Source organism: Delphinapterus leucas, chromosome 14 (genome assembly GCF_059928025.1).
Source record: "Delphinapterus leucas isolate spDelLeu-1000000601 "Yukka" chromosome 14, BTC_Dleu_Yukka2, whole genome shotgun sequence".
Classification (NCBI taxonomy): domain Eukaryota; kingdom Metazoa; phylum Chordata; class Mammalia; order Artiodactyla; family Monodontidae; genus Delphinapterus; species Delphinapterus leucas.
This window is the reverse complement of record NC_143142.1, coordinates 74,342,324-74,363,347: the sequence shown is the minus strand read 5'-3', so window position 1 is coordinate 74,363,347 and position 21,024 is coordinate 74,342,324. Positions and strand designations below refer to the sequence as shown.

At 46.4% G+C, this 21,024-nt stretch overlaps 1 protein-coding gene across 5 annotated transcripts in view; it reads left to right on the top strand.

The window, feature by feature from the left end:
• CCBE1 (collagen and calcium binding EGF domains 1) overlaps positions 1-19,947 on the top strand; it is a 237,630-nt gene extending 217,683 nt beyond the window's left edge. For all 5 annotated transcript variants that reach the window (XM_089895265.1, XM_022584354.2, XM_022584356.2 and 2 more), the window contains 5 exons: positions 6,923-7,043; positions 12,411-12,550; positions 12,631-12,666; positions 13,380-13,415; positions 15,667-19,947. In XM_089895265.1, the coding sequence (XP_089751391.1) occupies positions 6,923-7,043; positions 12,411-12,550; positions 12,631-12,666; positions 13,380-13,415; positions 15,667-15,900 (567 nt within the window). In that variant the 3' untranslated portion in view covers positions 15,901-19,947. The remainder of the gene's footprint in view (positions 1-6,922; positions 7,044-12,410; positions 12,551-12,630; positions 12,667-13,379; positions 13,416-15,666) is intronic.
• The last annotated feature ends 1,077 nt before the right edge of the window (positions 19,948-21,024 follow it).

Genomic DNA, 21,024 nt, shown 5'->3' with positions numbered 1-21,024 from the left:
TGGGACAGCTGCCCAAATAAACATTGGCTCAGAAGTAGGTTACCGGGTGTCCTGGACCGTGGCCAGCCCCATAGTATAAAACGGTATGCAGACATGTTGAACAACACCATGACTGTACAGTCAGCAAAATCCCAACCGTGTGAAACTCTACAGGGCCAATGCCCTGTGTTCTTCAGTGGATAGATTCTAAGAAAAGTGGAGCAGCGACCTGCAGCTTAAAAGCAGCTTAAAAGACATATTGTTTTTTCAAGTGGGCAAGACTAGACCATAGTGTCTGGGCCTGCACAGTTGGGTTTGATAAATTATTTTTTTTAAACACAGGAAGTGATTAAAATCAGGATAGTAGTTACTTTGCAGGGAGGGAGGGAGAAGGCTGTGATTGAGTCAAAGCATGTAGACAAAGTTCTGATTTTTTTTTTTGGCCGCACTGCATGTGGGATCTTAGTTCCCCCACCAGGGATCGAACCTACGCCCCCTGCAGTGGAAGTGCAGAGTCTTAACCACTGGACCACCAGGGAAGTCCCTGACAAATTTCTGAATTTTGACTTAGGTGTTCAATAAAAGGGTGTTTGCCTTATAATAATTTGCTAAGATATAGATTTGTTTCGTGGGGTTTCCAGATTCTGTGCCTTTATTTTCCAGTGAAAAAGCTTTTTTGAAATGATGTGCAGATCCCAGTGCCTTCACCTCTACAATTTCTTCTGTGTTTTGGGAAGGAAAAAAACAAACAAACAGGTGATTTGGCTAAAAAGAGAGTTTCGGGTATAGATAAAATACCCGTCATTTGACTTGCAGAGAGGGGTCTCTGTCCCATCAGAACACTGAAGAAAAATCTGAGCTAAGGAGCCAGTTTTTTTTTTTTAATAAATTTATTTATTTTTTAAATTTATTTTCCATTGCATTGGGTCTTCGTTGCTGTGCGCGGGCTTTCTCTAGTTGCGGCGCGCGGGGGCTACTCTTCGTTGCGGTGCGCGGGCTTCTCATTGCAGTGGCTTCTCTTGGTGCAGAGCACGGGCTATAGGCGCACGGGCTTCAGTAGTTGTGGCACACGGGCTCCCGTAGTTGTGACTCGCGAGCTCTAGAGCGCAGGCTCTGTAGTTATGGTGCACGGGCTTAGTTGCTCCACAGCATTTGGGATCTTCCAGGACCATGGATCGAACCCGTGTCCCCCTGAATTGGCAGGCGGATTCTTAACCACTGCGCCACCAGAGAAGTCCCAAGGAGCCAGTTTTTAATTAATTTATTATTTTTTTTATTTTTTACTGGTATGAAGAAATTTTTTTTTCAGGTATGACTTTTTTATTGAAATATAGTTGATTTACAGTGTTATATTGGTTTCAGGTGTTCAACCTAGTGATTCAATATTTTTGTAGTTTATACTGCATTTTAAATTATTATGAAATATTGGCTGTATTCCCTGTGCTGTGCAATATTTCCTTGCAGCTTACTTATTTTATACATAGTAGTTTGTACGTCTTAATCCCCTACCCCGATTCTGCCCCTCCCCCCTTCCCTTTCCCCAGTGTTAACCGCTAGTTTGTTCTCCATATCTGGGAGTTTGTTTCCGTTTTATTATATTCATTCATTTGTTTTACGTTTTAGATTTCACATACAAATGATAACACATTTGTCTTTCTCTGACTTACTTTACTTAGCATAATGCCTTCCAAGTCCATCCATGTTGTTGCAAATGGCAAAATTTCATTCTTTTTTATATATCCAAAGAAAACAAAAATGCTAATTCAAAAAGATGCATGCACCCCAGTGTTCATAGCAGCATTATTTACAATAGCCAATGGAAGCAACCTAAGTGCCCATCAACAGACGAATGTGTAAGGAAGATGTGGTGTATATATACACAATGGAAGGAGCAAGTTTTTAACAGGTCCCTGTGTTCCTGCAGCAGGGGTGATCTGAGTTGAGAGCAGCGCTGCTGTGGAGCAGTTGAGGAAGTGAGAGTGTTTGTTGAGCACCCGCTCTGGCCTGTGATGGGCTGGGAGATGACGAATGACGAGAACGGACAGAATAAAGGCTTGCCTTAAATAAGCTTCCTGTCTTAGCTGGGAAACCAAGCCCACAGTGGAGTTAACACAATGGCCGAGTGGAGTGGGGCAGGCAGTGGAGGCTTCAGAAGCTAGAGGTCAATGCGATTTCAGAAGTGTGAGCAGATGTGCAACCTGACGGCTGCGTTTGTTCGCTTCAGTGCTGCCTTTAGTGCTGGGCAAATAGATGGCTTCTCAATGGTTCATGGTTTCCTCTGCTACCTTGATCTAGTTGCTCTGTAAAATGGGTCTTCTCAGGATGGCTGGGAAGACTGTTCTATACGAAAGTAACTGTAGATTGCTTTGCCAAGTATCATGAGTAATATTAAGAGAGGCAGCTGGGTGTTGTGGTGAGGACCACAGATTCCAGAACCAGACTGGCTAAGTTTAAGTCCTAGCCCCACTACTTCCTGGCTGTGTGACCCTGGGTAAGTTACTTAACCTCTCTGTGCCTCAATTCTAGAGAAAGTGGATAACAGTGATACATACTATGTAGGGTTTTCATGATGATCAAATGAGTTAATATTTGTAAAGGACTTAGAACAGTCCTTGCCACCTAGAAAGAGCTCTGTAAATGTGTACCGACTAAATAATAAACATGAATTATATGTCCTAATAAAGTGCTTTACAGGCAGCGTCTGATTCGTCCCAACAGCCCTGTGAGGTAGGTATTTGTATTACGAAGGCTAATACGAGATAATGATATTCATAATTCCACTGACTGGAATCGAGGAGAAATGCAGACTCTTCATGCAGACTTCTTCCCAAACACCTGCACCCCTCAAGCCTGTCATCTGCTGTGTTTGGGTAGACGGTCAAGCCAGGATTTCTGGAGGGCCACCTCTAAAACGCCAGTGCCTTTACATTCCTCTCATCCTGCTGACACACAGAGGAACTGGCGGGAAGCGGGATGTAATCACCCAGCAGGAGGTCAGCCAGGAAGCTGAGGTCAGCGTTTACTGGGTCACCTCCTGACTTTTACAAGGGAGCGAAGAGAGCTGGAGAGGGCCCAGGGTGGGTGGGGACTAATCTCTGAAGTCCCTCCACGTGCCGGTCTCATCCTCCCAGCTTGCTTACAGAATTTTACATCCAAAGACTTGCTCGTCTGGCCCAAACCTCTCGTTTTATAAGCGTGAAGGTGAGAACCTGGAAGGGTGAAGGGACTTACCCAAAGTCATCCCGCTATTTATAAACAGAGCCAGGAGCATCCCCTCAACCCCTGACCCCATCCCACCCCGAAGAGCATTTGCACTGTGTCCGCGGTCCTGGCTGCTGCCGGTTACTAGTCTGGGCGCTGGGCCAGGCACGTTCAGGACATCGTCACTTTCATCCTCCCAGCAGCCCTTCTTAGGTGGATATTACGATCCTCGTTATATGGATGAAATAATTAGTTCTATAGCTTATCAAGATCCCACAGGTAGAACGCGGCAGGGCTAAGATTTAAACATAGATCTGCCTAATGCCAAAACCCACAGATAAAATTCACAATTTAGTTTTTCTCTTGGAAGCAGATAATAAAATTGAACCAGGCTTCAAGGGCCAGTGTTGACCCTCTGTCCTCTAGTTAGAGTAGTTTCGCTTCTAAATTCTCCTCACTCAGGGATTCACCCCCGTTCCACCCCAGGACCCAGGCATGCAGTCACAGATTGGAGTGGCCTCTCGCGGTGACACAGTGACGCCAGCACCATTGTAAATAAACCCCTGGGATGTAGCTGGGTCCTGGCAGTGACACTGAACCATGAACCCTGACCTGAAATTGTGCAAAGCTGGCTTTCAGATTGCGCAAGGTTGTAATTCTTATCGTTTTCCCTACTGAATTCTAAACGATGATCATAGGGGAATTGAGTGTGTTTCCTTGCATCTTTTGGGGAACACTGGGTCTTCTCAAAGCGCAGAAGAAGACTGTTTATCTGGAACGCACTGGATGGTCAGGAATCTTCTAGCTCATGGACCTGCAAGGCTGTCCTTACCCAAGGATTTTCATACTAGCTAAGGGGCTCCAAAAGCACTGAGGGACCCTTCGGAAGAGAGTGTCGGTGCTTCTTTGAGCTTCCTGCCCTCTGAGTATCCTTGCACTGTGAACTGAATGGATTTCAGTAAGAACTCCAAGAAAAGGAAAAAAAAAAAAAAAAAACTGTGGAGGAATTTCCAGCCAGAGGAGGATCCTAGGCTCAAATAGGCCACCTAGGGCAGCTGAAGCAGGGAAAAGGCCTTGATCCAGGAGAGCCTGACGTGTGCTCTGCAGGCGAGCGAGGGGGGTGGACAGGAGGAGCAGGGCAACACCTCAGGCCTCGTGGCCCCGCCCCTTCTGTATGCCAGGCTGCAGGGATACCACCAGAACCTTCTCGTGGTTTCCCACGGTTTCATCTTTTAGAAACATTGCAAGCACTTCATTAAGGGGCTAATGGGCTACAGGACTTGGACAGTCACCTTGCAGAGAGCTGGAAGAATTTGTTCTCCGTCAGATGTAGCAGGTACAAGTCGTTTGCCAACATACAGACCACGTATTATTGTGATGTTCGCTTTTCGTTCATACTGGATTTCTTCTGTTAGCAAGAACATCTGTCTCTGTAACTAAGAAAAATCATCGCTTCTACATCTGGCTCAAGATGGCCCCAAACCCAGCAGCCCCCCAGCAGGAGAAGGAGATCTTGGGGCAGGGGTGTCCTCCAGAGTCATGTTTGGAAATAGTCATGCTAATCATTCCCAAACCTCCGTGCTCAGAAACAGACACCAGTGCAGGAGGCCGAGGACTTTATGAAGCCAGAGAAGGTCATCTGGACAGCAGAACTTTCCCAAGCCTCCCAGTGCCATTCACACACTGGTCTCTTAGCTGCAGTTCAGTAGGTAGATTTTGTAGTTTCCCCATAAATTCCTCGGGCCTAGGCTTGGGGGCGTTCAAGATCTCACGATCATCTTTTACTCCACCTCCCTGCTTTGTTACTATCAACCCAGGTGCCCTGAGACCCCAGGGGTTATTCGTGTGGCGTGGTTGAACTCAACTGGGACTGTCTAGTCTCCCTGGGGCAGGAGGAAATCCGTGGGGAAGAAAAGAAGAGGTGAGAAATGCTGACTTGCCCGTGAAGTAGGAAAGTAAACTCTAGGGTTTTTCTTTCTTTTTTTAATTTTTCACTTCATTTTTATTTATTTATTTATTTTTGGCTGCATTGGGTCTTCGTTGCTGCGCGTGGACTTTCTCTAGTTTCAGCGAGCGGGGTTCTACTCTTCGTTGCGGCGCACAAGCTTCTCATTGCCGTGGCTTCTCTTGTTGCGGAGCACAGGCTCTAGGCGCATGGGCTTCAGCAGTTGCAGCATGCGGGCTCAGTAGTTGTGACACACAGGCTTAGTTGCTCTGCGGCATGTGGGATCTTCCCGAACCAGGGATCAAACCCGTGTCCCCTGCATTGATTGGCAGGCGGATTCTTAAACACTGCACCACCAGGGAAGTCCCCAACTCCACGGTTTTTCAAATCAACATTCAAGTCTATATTTCTTATCACCAAAAGCTGTAGTAATTTGGAGTTGACATAAGCCTCAGAGGGAGAACTTGCACAATTTCTAATTTAGCACTCTGTGCTCATGCTGAACCCACAGAGCACAACTCTGTCACAGTGGCAGTTGGCCACCTCTGATCACAAACAGGTGGTAGGAAACTCTCTCCGCAGCTCAGATCCGAAGATGGGTGTAGAGCCTCGGAGCGCTCCACGGGCAAGGATGAGATATCCACGGACCTTCTCGTAACTTGCATTGCCCTCTGGCCAGAGGGTCCCCGAGCAGGGCCTCGTCCAGGAGGATGTGGGTGACAAATGCAACTTGCTTCAGAAAATTGCAGTGATACTTGGTTTCTGTGGGACTCCAGGATCCCGAGTGAATCCTCTGGGGGTAGCTCTGAGCCTCAAAAACACAGTCTCCACTGGATTTTATACCCCTGAATTAGCTTCCTGGAAGGAAGAGACTAGAACTACCATTTATCAAGCACTTAGTACATTTCAGGTCCTGTGCTGGGCACCTGATACACACTACCTGTGTAATCCTCACGTCTTAATGGTGGGCGTTATCAGTGAGGAAATTGACATTAAGAGCGTGCAGTTCTTACCAAGGGCCTCACTGATTCCTGACCTCAAGGAATGCAAAGGTCATTCACGTGTGTGGTCCCTCTGGCTTCCCCTAGAATGAGCTCCTGAAATCAGAGAGCGAGAGAGAGGCAGGGAGCCACGGTGCCTTTTATGACTTTATCTCAGAAATTACACACCGTCACTTTCGTCATTTTCTATTCATTAGAAGCAAGTCCCTAAGCACAACCCACACTCAGAGGGCAGAAAATTAGCCTCCACCTTTTAAAGGGAGCAGTGTCCAAAAATTTGTGGACATATTTTAAAGCCATCACAGTCACTGTTTCCCAAACACCTGAGCGTACACGTGACCTGTAAGTCATATTTTCCATCCTGGCTCTCAAGGCGGAGATCTGTAAGAGCTGGGACCATGTCTTGTTCACTGTTGTCGCCTTAGAATGAAGCACAGGGCCTGGCACGTAGTAGTTTCTCAAATATTTGAGACATGAGTTCTTAATAAAAGTCTGAAACAGGTGGATTGTATTAATTATGATGATAACGAGTCTAATGGTATCTAGGCAGGCTGGAACTGGTCCAGGTTCACCCACTAAGCAACCAGGGGAGTGATCTTGTACAAGTTGTTTTGACTAGAAGGCCTCCGGGTTTATAAGGAGGATCTCTACCGTCCGTCTGCACTCTGACTGGCTCGGATAAAGGCTTATGCACAAGAAAAGGCTCTGTGGCTTCTGCAGACCACAGAAGCGCAGGGCATTCCCTGGCAGTGGAGCCGTCGGTGCTTCCTGACCCAGGTTCCTCTTCTCTTTGCAGATTGCCCTGCTACCCAACAGCGCTGCGGGCCTGGGCAAGTACATCACTGGTGACAAGGTGCTGGCCTCAAATGCCTACATTCCAGGACCTCCTGGCCTGCCTGGGGGCCAGGGCCCCCCCGGTGAGTATAAAGAAGGGCATAAAAGCATAGAGTGAAAGCAAATAGCATAAAAGGGTGATAGGCTCACCAGCCAGGGCCTGCCGAGAGCTCACGTTTAGTTGGGGGATGCGACAGAGTTTTTTAGCTCCCATGGATGGGAGCAGAAGCCGGGGTCCAGGGAGTCGCATGCCTGTGTGCCAAGAGGGCCTCGGGGAATTGGGTCAAGCCTGAGAAACCCTTCTAACCAATAGTAATCAGGGAGAAAAAAGTCATTGTCCTGGGTTTGGACAAGATTCATAAAGATAATCTTAAGTTACAGAGAAACAAAATGAAAACTATTTTTAACACTAACGTATATGAACGTAGGATGGCGTAATGAACTCCTGTGGGCTCATCGCCCGGTGCTAACACCTTATGGCCAGCCTCATTGCCACTCTTCCCCAATCCTGTCTCCTCCTTCCCCTGTTATTTGTGAACACACTTACATTGATATTTATCTCTCTGTTTTCCTTTAAAAGTCAATCTCATTGAGGTACAATTCTATACTATAAACTGTACACACTTAAGATACAGTTGGACGAGTTTTGACAGATGCATACACCCTATATCAAGCACTTCCTAACCACCACCCTACATCTGGTCTACGTCAAGGTGTAGAACATTTCCATCATCCCAGAAAGTTCCCCTGTGCCCTTGGCAATCTACATCCTCAGCTCTAGGCAGTCACTGACCTGCTTTCTATTGCTGCAGTTCTGTCCGTTCTACAGCTTCATAGAAAGGAATCTATTCCTTCTGTCTGGCTTCCTCCGCGTACTGTTTTGGAGATTCACCCTTGTTACTCTGAAGAAAATCCCAAATTTCCTATCATTCCGTCAGGCAATACACAATGAGAACTTTAAAAAATAACAACAGGGTGTTTTCTGTTTTATTAGGAGTCCCTCCATAGATACATCAATACTTTTTATATTAGTGTTAACAAATGACTCTAAGATACGGATGTCTTATCCCTCATGTTCATCGCCTAGCACTGTGCTAGGTGTTGTGAATGACCTCCTGACATTCTAACGAGGATGACAAGACACATAAAGTGAAAGCAAACAGAATAAAACAGTACCTGCCTGCCCCCAAGTAAAGTATGCAGGTACTTCCTGCTGTGGAAGCTTAAGGAAGAGAGAGATCACTGTAGCCTGCAGTGGTCAGGGGACTTGGGGTTTGAGCTGGACCTGGAAGAACACGAGAGGTAGGATTGGTCCAAGCACAGAGGACACGGGCAGATTTTAGGCTGGAAGGTCAGCAAAAACAAAGGCTCAGAATGCTTCCCAAACTATATGTTTTCTTCGCCACTTATATCTTCATCTCCTGGTTTCCATCAAAACCCAGGTGGCCTGGGTTTCAGTCTGTACAGAGACCAAGAACTGGTCCAGGACTTTGGTTTCTCCTCTCGTTCTCTCTTTTGGCCCCTGGGTTGTGGTTGAGTTTTCTCCAGCAGATGCCACACACGGGCAGCCTCTTGCTGCTTCTAAGTAGACTTAGGTCTCTCCTTACAAACTGACTGTTTGCAGTGTTCTCCATCCTTCTCTAAGAGAATGTTCTCGCTCTGCTTCCCTGGAGGAAGTTCATCCCCCAGGGCAGCCTACCTGTCACTTCAACAAGGACAAAGTAGGAACAGGGGAGCCACTGGCTTCTTTCTTCTTCTTTTTTTTTTTTTTAACATCTTTATTGGAGTATAATTGCTTTAAAATGGTGTGTTAGTTTCTTCTTTATAACAAAGGGCATCAGCTATACATATACATATATCCCCATATCCCCTCCCTCTTGCGTCTCCCTCCCTCCCACCCTCCCTATCCCACCCCTCTAGGTGGTCACAAAGCACCCAGCTGATCTCCCTGTGCTATGTGGCTGCTTCCCACTAGCGATCTATTTTACATTTGGTAGTGTATATAAGTCCCTGCCACTCTCTCACTTAATGAATGACTTGTTAGCTTTCCTTTCCAGTTCTGCCGTCTGGTTTCTAGCATGGTTTGAGCTGTCCAGGGTCCTTGCTGGAGCAGGGAGTGACTGAGGACTAGCTTTGGCAATGGGCTATGCCCTTGCTTTCTCCTCCAATCCTTATTCCTTCTCTCTCCTTACTTCTAGCATCATAGTTTGTGATGCCCTCAGTTGAGATGTGTTAGGGCAACTAGAGAGATAATAAGATTTCTCTTACCCTTAACTAAAATTCCAGTCCTGGAGTCTGTGATAAATCACAGCCTGGGCCACCAATACAGGAAGCTCTACTAGGCTGGAATCCTTTGGCTTTGGTGTTGAGGGAGTGGCTGCTGTTCTGTGACCCCCACTCTTCCTTTATAAGGTGCTGACGTTTGTACATCAAAGCCCCACACTTCAAAGGCACTTGACATAACGATCTCTGAAGTTCATTGACTGTGTAAATGAAGGTGAGATATTACCTCTGGCCTGTCCTTGTGCTATCAGAGGCATAATATTTATATTTTATATGATATAATATATATAATATATTATATATAATATATTTATTATATATATACTATATTATATATTATATATAAATATAAAATATTATAGTATAATATTTTATATAATATAATATATAATAAAAATATTATATTTATATTCAGAGTTGTAAGAGGGATCTGGTCCCCTTCCCAGATGAACTCTTTCAGGATGTACCTGGAACCAGCATTGAGAGTAGGGGGTGAGAGACATACTTGGATGGAACATTGACTGCCTTTTATGTTGGCTCAATTATTCTGTGAGCTAGAAAAGACGTCCCCAAACATGATAAGTTTGAAGTCTTTGTTTTGTTTTGTTTTCTGGTGCCTGAAAGCCATTCCATCCTCTCACTGCTCCTTGCCGATTGTAGGAGCCGCGTACGATCAAGAAGTAATTACCGTGTGCGTTTGAAAGAGAGGAATCATTATAGCACTAAGGAATGCATCGCTGAGGAATAATTATAGCACAGCAGCCAGCCCAGCCTCTTCACTGCAGTCGTTTGACATGACACATTTACTAAGCAGCCTTCTCTGTACCTGGGCCTCTCTGGGCGTGTGCTGACGATTAAGATATAACCCACGCCCTCATAAAGTTGACAGGCTAAAATGGGTTAAAACACAATATCCTTCCCCATGCGAAAGAATGAAGTTAGACTCTTGCTTTACACCATATACAAAATGGATTAAAGACCTAAATGTAAGACCTGAAACTGTAAAACTCCTAGGAGAAAACATAGGCAAAAACTTTCATGACATTAGATTTGGCAGTGATTTCTTGGATAGGACGCCAAAAGCACAGATGACAAAAGCAAAAAGAGACCTGAAATTCCCTCATCTGTTCAGGCAAGCTGTCTATTCCTCTAGCACCTTTAGCATACGTTGTGATTTTAAAGTCCCTGTATGATAACCTTAACATCTGGGTCGCCTCTAAGTCTGATTCTGTCGATTGCTCTGTCTCTTGAATGGGGGCTGTTTAATCGGGGAGGGGGTTGGGTTTTGTTTGGTTTTTGGTTTTTTATAACGTGCCTCAAAATTTTGGACTGAATGCCAGATACCATTCGGAGAGGACCAGTAGAGACTGGGGGACAAAGTAATTACTCCTGGAGTTGGGTATCCAGGCTGCTGGCAAGAAGAGTTGGGTCAGTCTCATGAACAACTGAGCCAGGTTTGGGTGTGTTCTCACTGCCTCTACCTCTAGTGTTCCACAGTCTTCAAGTTTTCAGGTTCCTCCGATGGCAGGACACTGTTACTCTATGTTTAGCGGGGGCCTAGGGTGCCGGTGGGTGGTTCTCAGTGGTTCTCAGCTTTCAGCAGCCCCTTCTCCAGTGGGAGACTGCTGTGACTTACCACTCCGAGGTGGAGCTGTGGAGCTCAAGGATCTTTCAGTTCTCCTGGTCCAGCTGCAGCACGAAGCATGAGCTGGGCGTCCAGGCATTAGGGTAAGGTCTTCTCCCCACCTGTGACAGCCCAACTCTGGCTTGTATCCGTGGCACATCTTGAGCCGGAGAGTTTGCTGCCCCTCCTCTAATAGTAATAGCCATCCCCCTGGGTCCTGCAGGAGATTTGCTGCCCCACGTCAGTGGCTTGAGGCTTTTGCCCCAAACGGTTGAAAGTAGGAAAGTTACACAGTAAGACTTGCTCAGAAATAATCTTCATAGAGAGGTGTGAAGAACAGGTGAGGGGTGAACAAGACTGATGGGAAACAGAGGGACTCGCTCTGAGGCGAGAGTTGAAGCAAATGAAAGGAAGAGCTACAATGAAGAGTAGCCCATGCTCACCGCAATTTGGGGAAGCTGGCGTGCAGCAACAAAGACCGACGCGGCCAAAAATAAAAAATAAATAATTTTTTTTTAAAAAAAGGAGGGCTTCCCTAGTGGCGCAGTGGTTGAGAGTCCGCCTGCCGATGCAGGGGACACGGGTTCAAGCCCTGGTCTGGGAAGATCCCACATGCCGCAGAGCAGCTGGGCCCGTGAGCCGTGACCGCTGAGCCTGCGCGTCTGGAGCCTGTGCTCCGCAGCAAGAGAGGCCACAACAGTGAGAGGCCCGCGCACCGCGATGAAGAGTGGCCCCCACTTGCCACAGCTGGAGAAAGCCCTCGCACAGAAACAAAGACCCAACACAGCCAAAAATAAATTTATTTTTAAAAAATCATTGATTCTAGAAAATGTTTTAAAAAAAAGGAAGGGCTAACATAGGTTTTTATTTTAGTGCCTCAGTGTGTGAGGTGCTACACCAAGTGGTGTGTATGTGTATCTAAAGTCTCATTTAATGCTCAGAACTGCTCTGTAAGGTAGATTTTTATTAGCCCTGCTTTACAGGATGAGGAACTAAGGCTCAGAGAGGTCAAGCAGCTTGTCCAAGATTTAGAGGCAGGTCCCCCTGCTGCTGAAACCTGGACACTCACACTCCCCAGCTGCGTTAACCACCGCCCTGCGGTGATGGGGGGTGCAGAGGAGCAGATGGTTGTGAGCCGTTAAAGAAGTGAAATGCACAGAACTGGTCACTGATTGGATAAGGAGCTTGTGGAAACAGGGAAATCTGTAGGAAGACTCTCAGGTTTCTGGCTTGAGTGGCTGGGGGACTGGAGGTCCGAGAAAAGAATGGGGAAGTCTGAGTCACTTCGCTCTACACCTGAAACTAACACAACATTGTAAACCAACTGTATGTCAATAAACATTTTTTAAAAGAATAGGGAGGTCAATTTCTGGCCGTGTTAAGTTCAGACTGCCTATGGGACATCTCAGTGGAGAGGTCAGAAAGCAAAGGTCAGAGAGGGAAGAGAAATGGCTGAATGGGGCTCCTGGACTCTCTTGTCAGTCAGCCAGAGCCCTTGCCCTCCTCGCGGGCCGTGGACTAATGAGGTGTTCTTTGATTGCAGGCTCACCAGGACCAAAGGGGAGCCCAGGCTTCCCGGGTATTCCAGGCCCCCCCGGGCAGCCCGGCCCGCGGGGCTCAATGGGACCCATGGGACCGTCTCCTGATCTGTCCCACATTAAGCAAGGCCGGAGGGGCCCCGTGGTCAGTATTTCATCAGCGCTCCCATCTGTAGCTGGGGAAGGCGTGTTCCTTCTGTTAAACTAGGTCCCTTTGTCTTGTAGGGCCCACCAGGTGCCCCAGGAAGAGATGGTTCTAAGGTAAGTCTTCTGAGGGGTCCTTACAAGCCTTAGGTTTCTCACTTTCCACCTACTGGGCAGGCATCATGTAAAACTCAAGCACAGTTTGTTGTCCCCATTTTGCATGTGGCGAAGTTGAGACACAGATACATGTTTTGTCCCCAAAGCTGGGAGGAGAATCTAAGAAGCCATTTTCTTAAAATACGGAACAACCGTAATAACAAAAACAACCACCAAAACCGCTTCTAAGAAAAATTACCCTATAAATGTTAAACAAGCCTCCTTGCTGTCACGGCAGCGTGGGTTTTTCTCGTTAGCCAGTGTTACTTGTGGGGCTGTTTTGTGTGTGTTCCCATCTCTTTGTGGTGTTTAAGTCAAGAACGGGAGAAGTCCCATTCTGCCTGCCACTTGCCTCACACAGAAGTCAGTGTGAGTTACTTTAGAGGCTTCTAAGTTATTCCACACACTGCCTGGAAATAGCAGCTTTCCTCCTGTCAGATCTGGTTGGAAAATATATGGCCTAGGGGGAAATCAAAATGAGAGGCACTTGACTCAAAGCAGCTCGGTTCAAACCAGCGATCCCAAGTGTGCAGCTTCAAGCTTAACGTTTGTTTCCCGTAGGAAATATTTTCTGTTTTGTTCAGGCAGTTGGTAGTGGTGGGGTATCTAAATAGAGACTGGGGTGGTGGCATCCGTGTCGTCCAGAAAGCTAACCCTGACCCTTCTGTTCTTAGGGGGAAAGAGGAGCACCTGGCCCCAGAGGGTCTCCAGTAAGTAGCACCACCTGTCCTGCTTCCCCAGTGCAGTGTGCTCAGGGCTGCAGCTCTGATGAGCCTGTAAGTTGGTCTTATGAGCAACAGCCAGCCCCTTCCAGCTGTCGCTCAACTTGCCCACAGAGAACTCCGTGGTTAGAAGAAGAATCACAGAAGCCTTTAGCAGCTGGTTGGGTTTTACTTTTGAAAATTCATTTCCTATTGTTGTTTCTATTATCATAGCTTGGAATGTCTTCTCTTAAGATTCAAAACCCCAGTATGTCGTGAGTCTGTTTCCAGGTATGTCTGACAACATCTGAAGGAGCTAGAAAAGAAATCTATGGGGTTAAGTCATAACTCTGAACGTTTAAGAATTTAGCCACCCCTAGAACCCTAGCAGGTTGGATGACCATCCCCTCCAGAAAGCTCAGACGTGCTCAGCTACTCAGGACCATTGAGACAAAATTAGCTGGATTGGATGTATAGTGTCTGGGAGATTAAAAGTGAAAATTAATCGTATCCAAAAGCACAGATGATTCAAGCAACCCCATTGCTTGTGAAGAAGTCAGTGTCACTTCTGAAGAAAGACAAAGATCCTTGACCTTAGAGGTAGGAGGTGTGAGATGCCATCTCCACTCTTCCACCTGTTAGCTCTCTGATCACGGCCATGTCACTTAGCATCCATCTGTGGGTGTCCATCCCCTAATCTGTGCAATGCAGGTGGCATCTGAACTGCCACACCTCAGGTGATCATCCACTGATGGCAGAATGCTCTCCGTACAGCACTGAGTGCTTTGCAGAGTTACGTAAGCTGCTGTCCTGCTGCTTGCTAAGGTGGTGGCTTCAAAGCAGGGGTTGCAGAGGCTGATAAAGGTTGAAGTCCAGGGCTTCCCTGGTGGCGCAGTGGTTGAGAGTCCGCCTGCCGATGCAGGGGACACGGGTTCGTGCCCCGGTCCGGGAAGATCCCACATGCCGCGGAGCGGCTGGGCCCGTGAGCCATGGCCGCCGAGCCTGCGCGTCCGGAGCCTGTGCTCCACAACGGGAGAGGCCACAACAGTGAGAGGCCCGCGTACCGCCAAAAAAAAAAAAAAAAAAAGATTGAAGCCCAGAACACTCATGTTCACACATTATTTTCCCATGTTCCACACAGCACTTCATAGAAATCAAGGCTTAGTAAATAGTTTATAATGACAAAAGGTGTTCAGTCAGTAGAAGAATTAGGAAGCCTTCGTTTGGACCTTTCCTGGTCAATGAGGAATGGACGCCTTTACCATATACTGAACTTCGTTTAAATTACAGTTATAGGGCTTCCCTGGTGGCGCAGTGGTTAAGAATCCGCCTGCCAATGCAGGGGACACGGGTTCGAGCCCTGGTCCAGGAAGATCCCACATGCCGCGGAGCAACTAAGCCCGGGTGCCACAACTACTGAGCCTGCGCTCTAGAGCCCGTGAGCCACAACTACTGAGCCCACGTGCCACAACTACTGAAGCCCACGCGCCTAGAGCCCATGCTCCGCAACAAGAGAAGCCACCGCAATGAGAAGCCCGCGCACCGCAACGAAGTGTAGCCCCCGCCCGCCACAACTACAGAAAAGCCCACACGCGGCAACAAAGACCCAACACAGCCAAAGATAAAAATAAATAAATAAATTTATTTTTTTTAAAAATTGCAGTTATAGTCAACCATCCTTATAGACATTTTAGTAATTTCATTTTTAAAAAGATAACATTTAAAAATGTGTTATGCTACATGCCCTGTACATGCATTAACTCATTAAACCCTCACTTATGAAACCCTACAGAGTTAGGAGTATTATTATCCCATTTTATGGATGGGAAACAGAAACCCAAATCAATTAAGTAACTTGCCCAGGGCAACACGGCTAGTAAGTGGCAGAGCTGAGGTTCAAACGCAACAGAACCCCAGCCTCTTGACCACTGCTCTCTGCCTTCGTTAAGTGTCTTCCAGGGTTCTTTGGAAAGTAACCTAGGAGGCTTATTCTCATATTCTGTCATTTTACCCGATTTGATAGAGCCTGGAGCTACGAGAGGTCAGCGTGTCACCATAGCTCATCCGGGAGCTGAAGGAATAGAAGGCAGAATCCCCCAGGCTGTTGTAGTCCTTATGTTTCGTCCCTTTGCGACACAGAGTTGACTTAAGTAGTTGCCAGCCAGCAGCAGGACAGCAGACGCCGGAGCCCACGGAAGCCATCAGTCGGCCAGGGGTTGGGTGTGTGGTGGTCTAGCTTTGACACCTCTCTCCTGCGCAGGGACCCCCTGGTTCTTTCGACTTCCTGTTGCTCATGCTGGCGGACATCCGCAACGACATCACCGAGCTGCAGGAAAAGGTGTTCGGGCACCGGACTGACTCTTCAGCAGAGGAGTTCCCGTTACCTCAGGAATTTTCCAGCTCTCCAGAGACCATGGACTTCGGCTCTGGAGATGACAACCCCAAAAGAACTGAGACAAGAGACTTGGGAACCCACAGAGACTTCTATCCTTAGCACACGCCGACATCTTCACGCCAAAGGAAGAGCGTGTTCGCCTGCAGTGGAATCATCCAGAGAACAGAACAGGCCACCACTGGAGACCTAGAAAAGATAACGTTCTTTTTTTCTTTTTTTTAAACTCTTTTCCTTTCTTCTCCGTACTTCCCTTATCCCAAACACTATTTTCAGGCTAGACATACTAAAGACAAGAGGGAGGAAATGATGGATTTACTTGCTTCCCCTGGAGAATCTGCAGTGGAACTTTTCTTTGACTTCCTTATTTTCCAGGGACTTCTGATTTCGGAATCAGGTACTCTCACAGTGTCTTAAAATTTGGCAGACTATCAAAAAGGGGGGAATGGCAAGGTGAGTTCTAAGAAAATGTGAGTTTACTTATTAAAAATAATAGATACGTGTCCAAAATAGACTATTACACCTCAGTGTCAAAGTTAAATCAAATTAAATGAATTAAATCAAATTAATTAAGTCAAATCAAAATTTTCAGTGAAAAGGGGGAGATGACAATGTATATTTATCTTGGTGGATAATTCTTTTTCCTTGTCAATCTAACAGATTTAAAATATTCTGTCCTCTTACCCAACCTTGTTTCCTAAGTTTGATTAAGGAAAGGAGAGAAGGAGTGGAGATTAGAAAATACGGAGAAAAGTTACAGTCCCATATTGACTGTCCTATAAGCTGCCACATACTAACACTCAAGATGTGACAGTTAAGGGTTCATACCACGCTTGTCTATAACAATCCTGTTTGAAGAAGAAAATTACTGTAGCTGTAGGAATAAATTCCATCTTCAAGACAAAAAGTAAGTGAATGCAGTGCCCTGGTTCACGTTAGCACAGCGGGCTCCTGGTTTGCCAGGACGATTTAAAGCTATCTGATCGAATGAGTGAGCTTGCTTAGATTATTTGTTAAACAAAGGTAACTGACCCTCAGGGAGAGGTGCTGAATTCCCTGGCTGTGACCGGGTGCCCGCCAGGTGCCATTAGGCTGTGATCCAGGTTGAGTCGGTGTTCAGTGGTGCTCAGGCTGGAAGAGGCTGCCTGCTCGGGTTGTTGGCCATGGGGCAGAAGACCCTTGGGCAGGGGACCTGCTGCGTCACAGAGGCAGGTAAATTTGCTGTCTGTAGGAATTAGAAGCCCTTGTCAGGGGCCAGCCAAGCTTGCCAGCGTGTTGAGACTAACACATGATTGAAAGGTCTCTTGGATGAGGGAGGGGCAAAACAACAGTTTTCCTCGTTTGCTAAAAACTTCCTCCCGGCTTTTCCTTAATTTTCCATAATTTAGTCCTAGTTGCAGGTCTTCTTGATTTCCCTTCCTCGGCAAACACAGGAAGCAGCTGGCAAAGTATATTCCCAAACCTCCCCTGGAGTCAGTGCTTGCTCTTACACTTCTGGGTCCCAGAAGGACACACATTCCGGAAAAGGCTTTTTTCTCTGGAACCACAGGAGCACGAGTGCTCAGGGGAGGGGCAGGAACATCTGCCACTTTGTAATATTGTTGGGGAACCTCTTGGTTTTAATGGGCAGCTTACAGGCTCCTTCAGGTTCACTTTGTGGCTTTGTCGTTTGACACCCAGAATGACGTTTCATCGACCTGTTCAGGAGACCTTTGCACTTATATTAAGCTTCACAAAGGACCACTGTTACAACTTTTCTTTGCTCATGTTCCCATTTCCCACCCTGCAGTGTCCCCATGACTTTCTGGGCGGTTTGTGTTTAGTTTTCTTTTTCCATCTCCTTTTAGCCTACATCATTTCACTCTCCTGGGAGAGCTTGTTTAAAGACAGCCACCGTGGCTGTTTATATTGCCACTTTTCAATCTTTCTTCAGAACAATAGGAAGGGCTTGTGTTTGCAAATCTCAAGTGACACCAGCCTTCCTTCTCTCCTCCCCATCCTGTTAGAGACACAGGGCTCCAGTCAGCCAGCCGGTGGCTGAGTTTTTCACCAACACTTGACTCCGCTGTTTCTTACTCACGCAAAGTCACCTGGTATATATATTTAACGTTTGCCTGCTTGTGGGACGCGGTACTTAAAGTGTGTGGATGGATGAATGCTAAAAAAAAAAAAAAAAATCATGCACAGGCTCTATGAGAAATGATGAGGTTCATCTTTGATTTTTTTTTAATGAAGAATTTAATTACCTTTTTAACCATGAACTGTATGTAGAAATAGAATTTTCTTCTCTGTTGTTGGGTACTCATAAAATGCAACGAAATTGCGTATTTAGCCAGAGGCTAGAGTAATATATGAACAGAATGAATGGAAGGTGGTAATATCTGGGATTTGTGAGACGATTCTGGATAAGATTTTCTAACAAAACACACAGTAACCTGTATTTTATCATCTCAGTCTGCTGGATCAGGTCAACTTATACAATAATTATTTATCCTCAGATTTTCAAAACTTGGACTGCTACCATAGGACTAAATATGTACTCTGTATTCCCAAATTATATTTTTCAAAGATAAGACATAATAAGGCATTGTTATTCCTAATGTGTCTTTTAGCTATGGGTGGAAAACCAAAGCTTCACTGTCTAAACAGGACTTCCGCTTAGAACCTAATGGAAAAGGCTTTTGGGGGTAGGGGGCATAAAATTTGCTACTTTTGGTAATCCACTTCATGTGTCATGGGGAAGAAAGGTCTTTGTACACGCCTCAATTCTTTCCCAGAAATGCTGACTTCAGTTTTTTGCACCCTGATAACTAGAACTTAGAATAGGACTTCATAGATTGCTTCTGTTTCGGAAAGCGATGGGCATAAAACTCTCCAGTTCAAAATAGTGCAAGGAGGGGATACATTTTAGTTTAAGAAAATCCTCCTCCCTTTCCAATTCCACAGGGAGAAATTATAAGCTTTATGATGCCAAAGCCTATGGGGATACAAAGGGAATGCTGTCTTGTCTCTCCTTCTGTATTAATTCTAACACCTGCCACAGAATGAATTGGTCAACTAAAGTCATTTCTACCGTATAAACTCAGGCAAGTGTGTTCCTAGCCAAACAGGTAAATAACAAATGCACATTGGCATCCAGGGGTCGGGGCTTTGTTACTCCACCAGATGCCAGGTGAAGGGCCCCCTGGTTCTGGCCATGCTCCCTTTCTAGGGTTCATACTACTGTCGGCCTCGTGAGGCCTGCTGCCAGGAGTGCAGGGGGAGGATCTTCTTCGTGACTAGACACCAGGCATCTCCTTGGGGTGATAGCAAATCCCTCCTCATACTTCGAGTGTCCCTCGCCCTCTCCCCACTCCAGCCTGTCACAGAGCAGCAGTATCACCTTAACATCTTTCAGATAACCTTTCCTGAAAAAGAAATTCCTTTGACGGAATCCAGGCCAAACAACTAGAAGAACAGAGCCATCTGAAGTTATTAATAGGGGCTTCCCTGGTGGCACAGTGGTTGAGAGTCCGCCTGCCGATGCAGGGGACATGGGTTCGTGCCCCGGTCCGGGAAGATCCCACATGCCGTGGAGCGGCTGAGCCCGTGAGCCATGGCCGCCGAGTCTGCGCGTCCGGAGCCTGTGCTCCACGACGGGAGAGGCCACAACAGTGAGAGGCCCGCGTACCGCAAAAAAAAAAAAAAAAAAAAAAAAGCATAAAGTTATTAATGATGAGTTCAGGAAATAGATGAAATTTGTCCTGGCACCATCAGCATGTATGTTTCACAACAAATCAAAAAATAATTTTCCATTTGAGGAAAAAACACAAACATGGCCGTAATTGTTAACCCATAAAACCTTGGACTTCACGTGCTCCTGCAACAAATATTACTGCTTTAGGGATATCATAGGAAAAAGACCCTTTTACACATCCCCCAGGGGCCTCAGCGTTCTTTATGAGATCCCCAAAGCAAGCACCCTGGGGAATTCCATGTGTGTCGTGACTCTGTTTTTATTTCCAGTGGCTAGTCATATACTTCAGTAGCTATGTTCGTTATTTATAACAGGTCCATATAACAGTTGAGCTAGTATTCAGTTATGGATGTGATGCTATGAAATACTTTTGATGAGATTATGTATGCCTAATAACAAAGTTATTTTTCTTATGTGGTTGTACTGTGCTTTATCCTGATGCTCAGTCCTGAAGGAGCAGTCTGTTTATCAGATGGACACGAGGTGATGGAGAGACATGTTTCCCTGAGGAGCCGGAATCTGCCTTCCGAGTGGGCCACCTCCTGGGGGAGTGTGGTCCCAACATTTGAGTCTGAGTCATGGTCTGAGGGCCCAGCTTCCACTGAAGCTGAGTCTCAGAGGCCCACATCCCCAGATTGGGGGGGGATCCTCTGGGACCCCCGTGGTGGGGTTTTCAAACGAGAAACTTTCTGGGGATCGTTGGAGATGCCTTAGCGGGAGGCTTGTGAGGGTTCCACACCTGCCACAACTCCCACTGCCCCGTGAACAACTCAGCCTTCAGTTGGATTTGGATTGGGATTCCACATAAGTTTTCCTTTGGAAGGAAAAAAGTTGACTACCTAAAAAAAGAGGTTACAGTAGAGTTGGGGGAGAGAAAGAAAGCCCCATGAGTTGGTAGCTAAGGTTCCCTTATGTGAAGATTAAGAGGAGGGGAGTTTTCATCAATTGGGCCACACGGGAGATGCAGTTATGTAATGAAACGGGAGGTTACTTCTAAGAGATGTACAGCACTCTTCGGCAGGGTGACTTTAGCATCCCAATCTGTTAATCTGTGTTTACACATCTCACTTCCCTGTAGCAAATAGTTATCGAATGCTTGCTGTCAGCTGCACACCGCGCTTTGCGCAGCAGACACAGGGAAGCAAAAAGTCATAATCCCCATCCTCCTGGGGATTTTTGGCAAAACAGACACGGATCCTTCCAGGCAAAATAAATGAATTCCGTAAATATGCAATTACAAACTGTGATCAGTGCTATGAATGAAAAGTATCGCAGGAGCCAGTACCAGCTTGTGCCAGTAGGAACCACCCTTCAGTCCCGTGCCCTTCTTCCCAAAATCACACACACACAGCACCCAAGAGCATTCACGCCAGAGCCCCACGAGAGCTCTAGCCCTGGCAGAGAAAAGCTTTCATCCTCTGGATGAAACAGCAGCCGATGGAAATCTACAAGACCCCTTCATATATGATATTTCTTAATTGAAAAAGGAG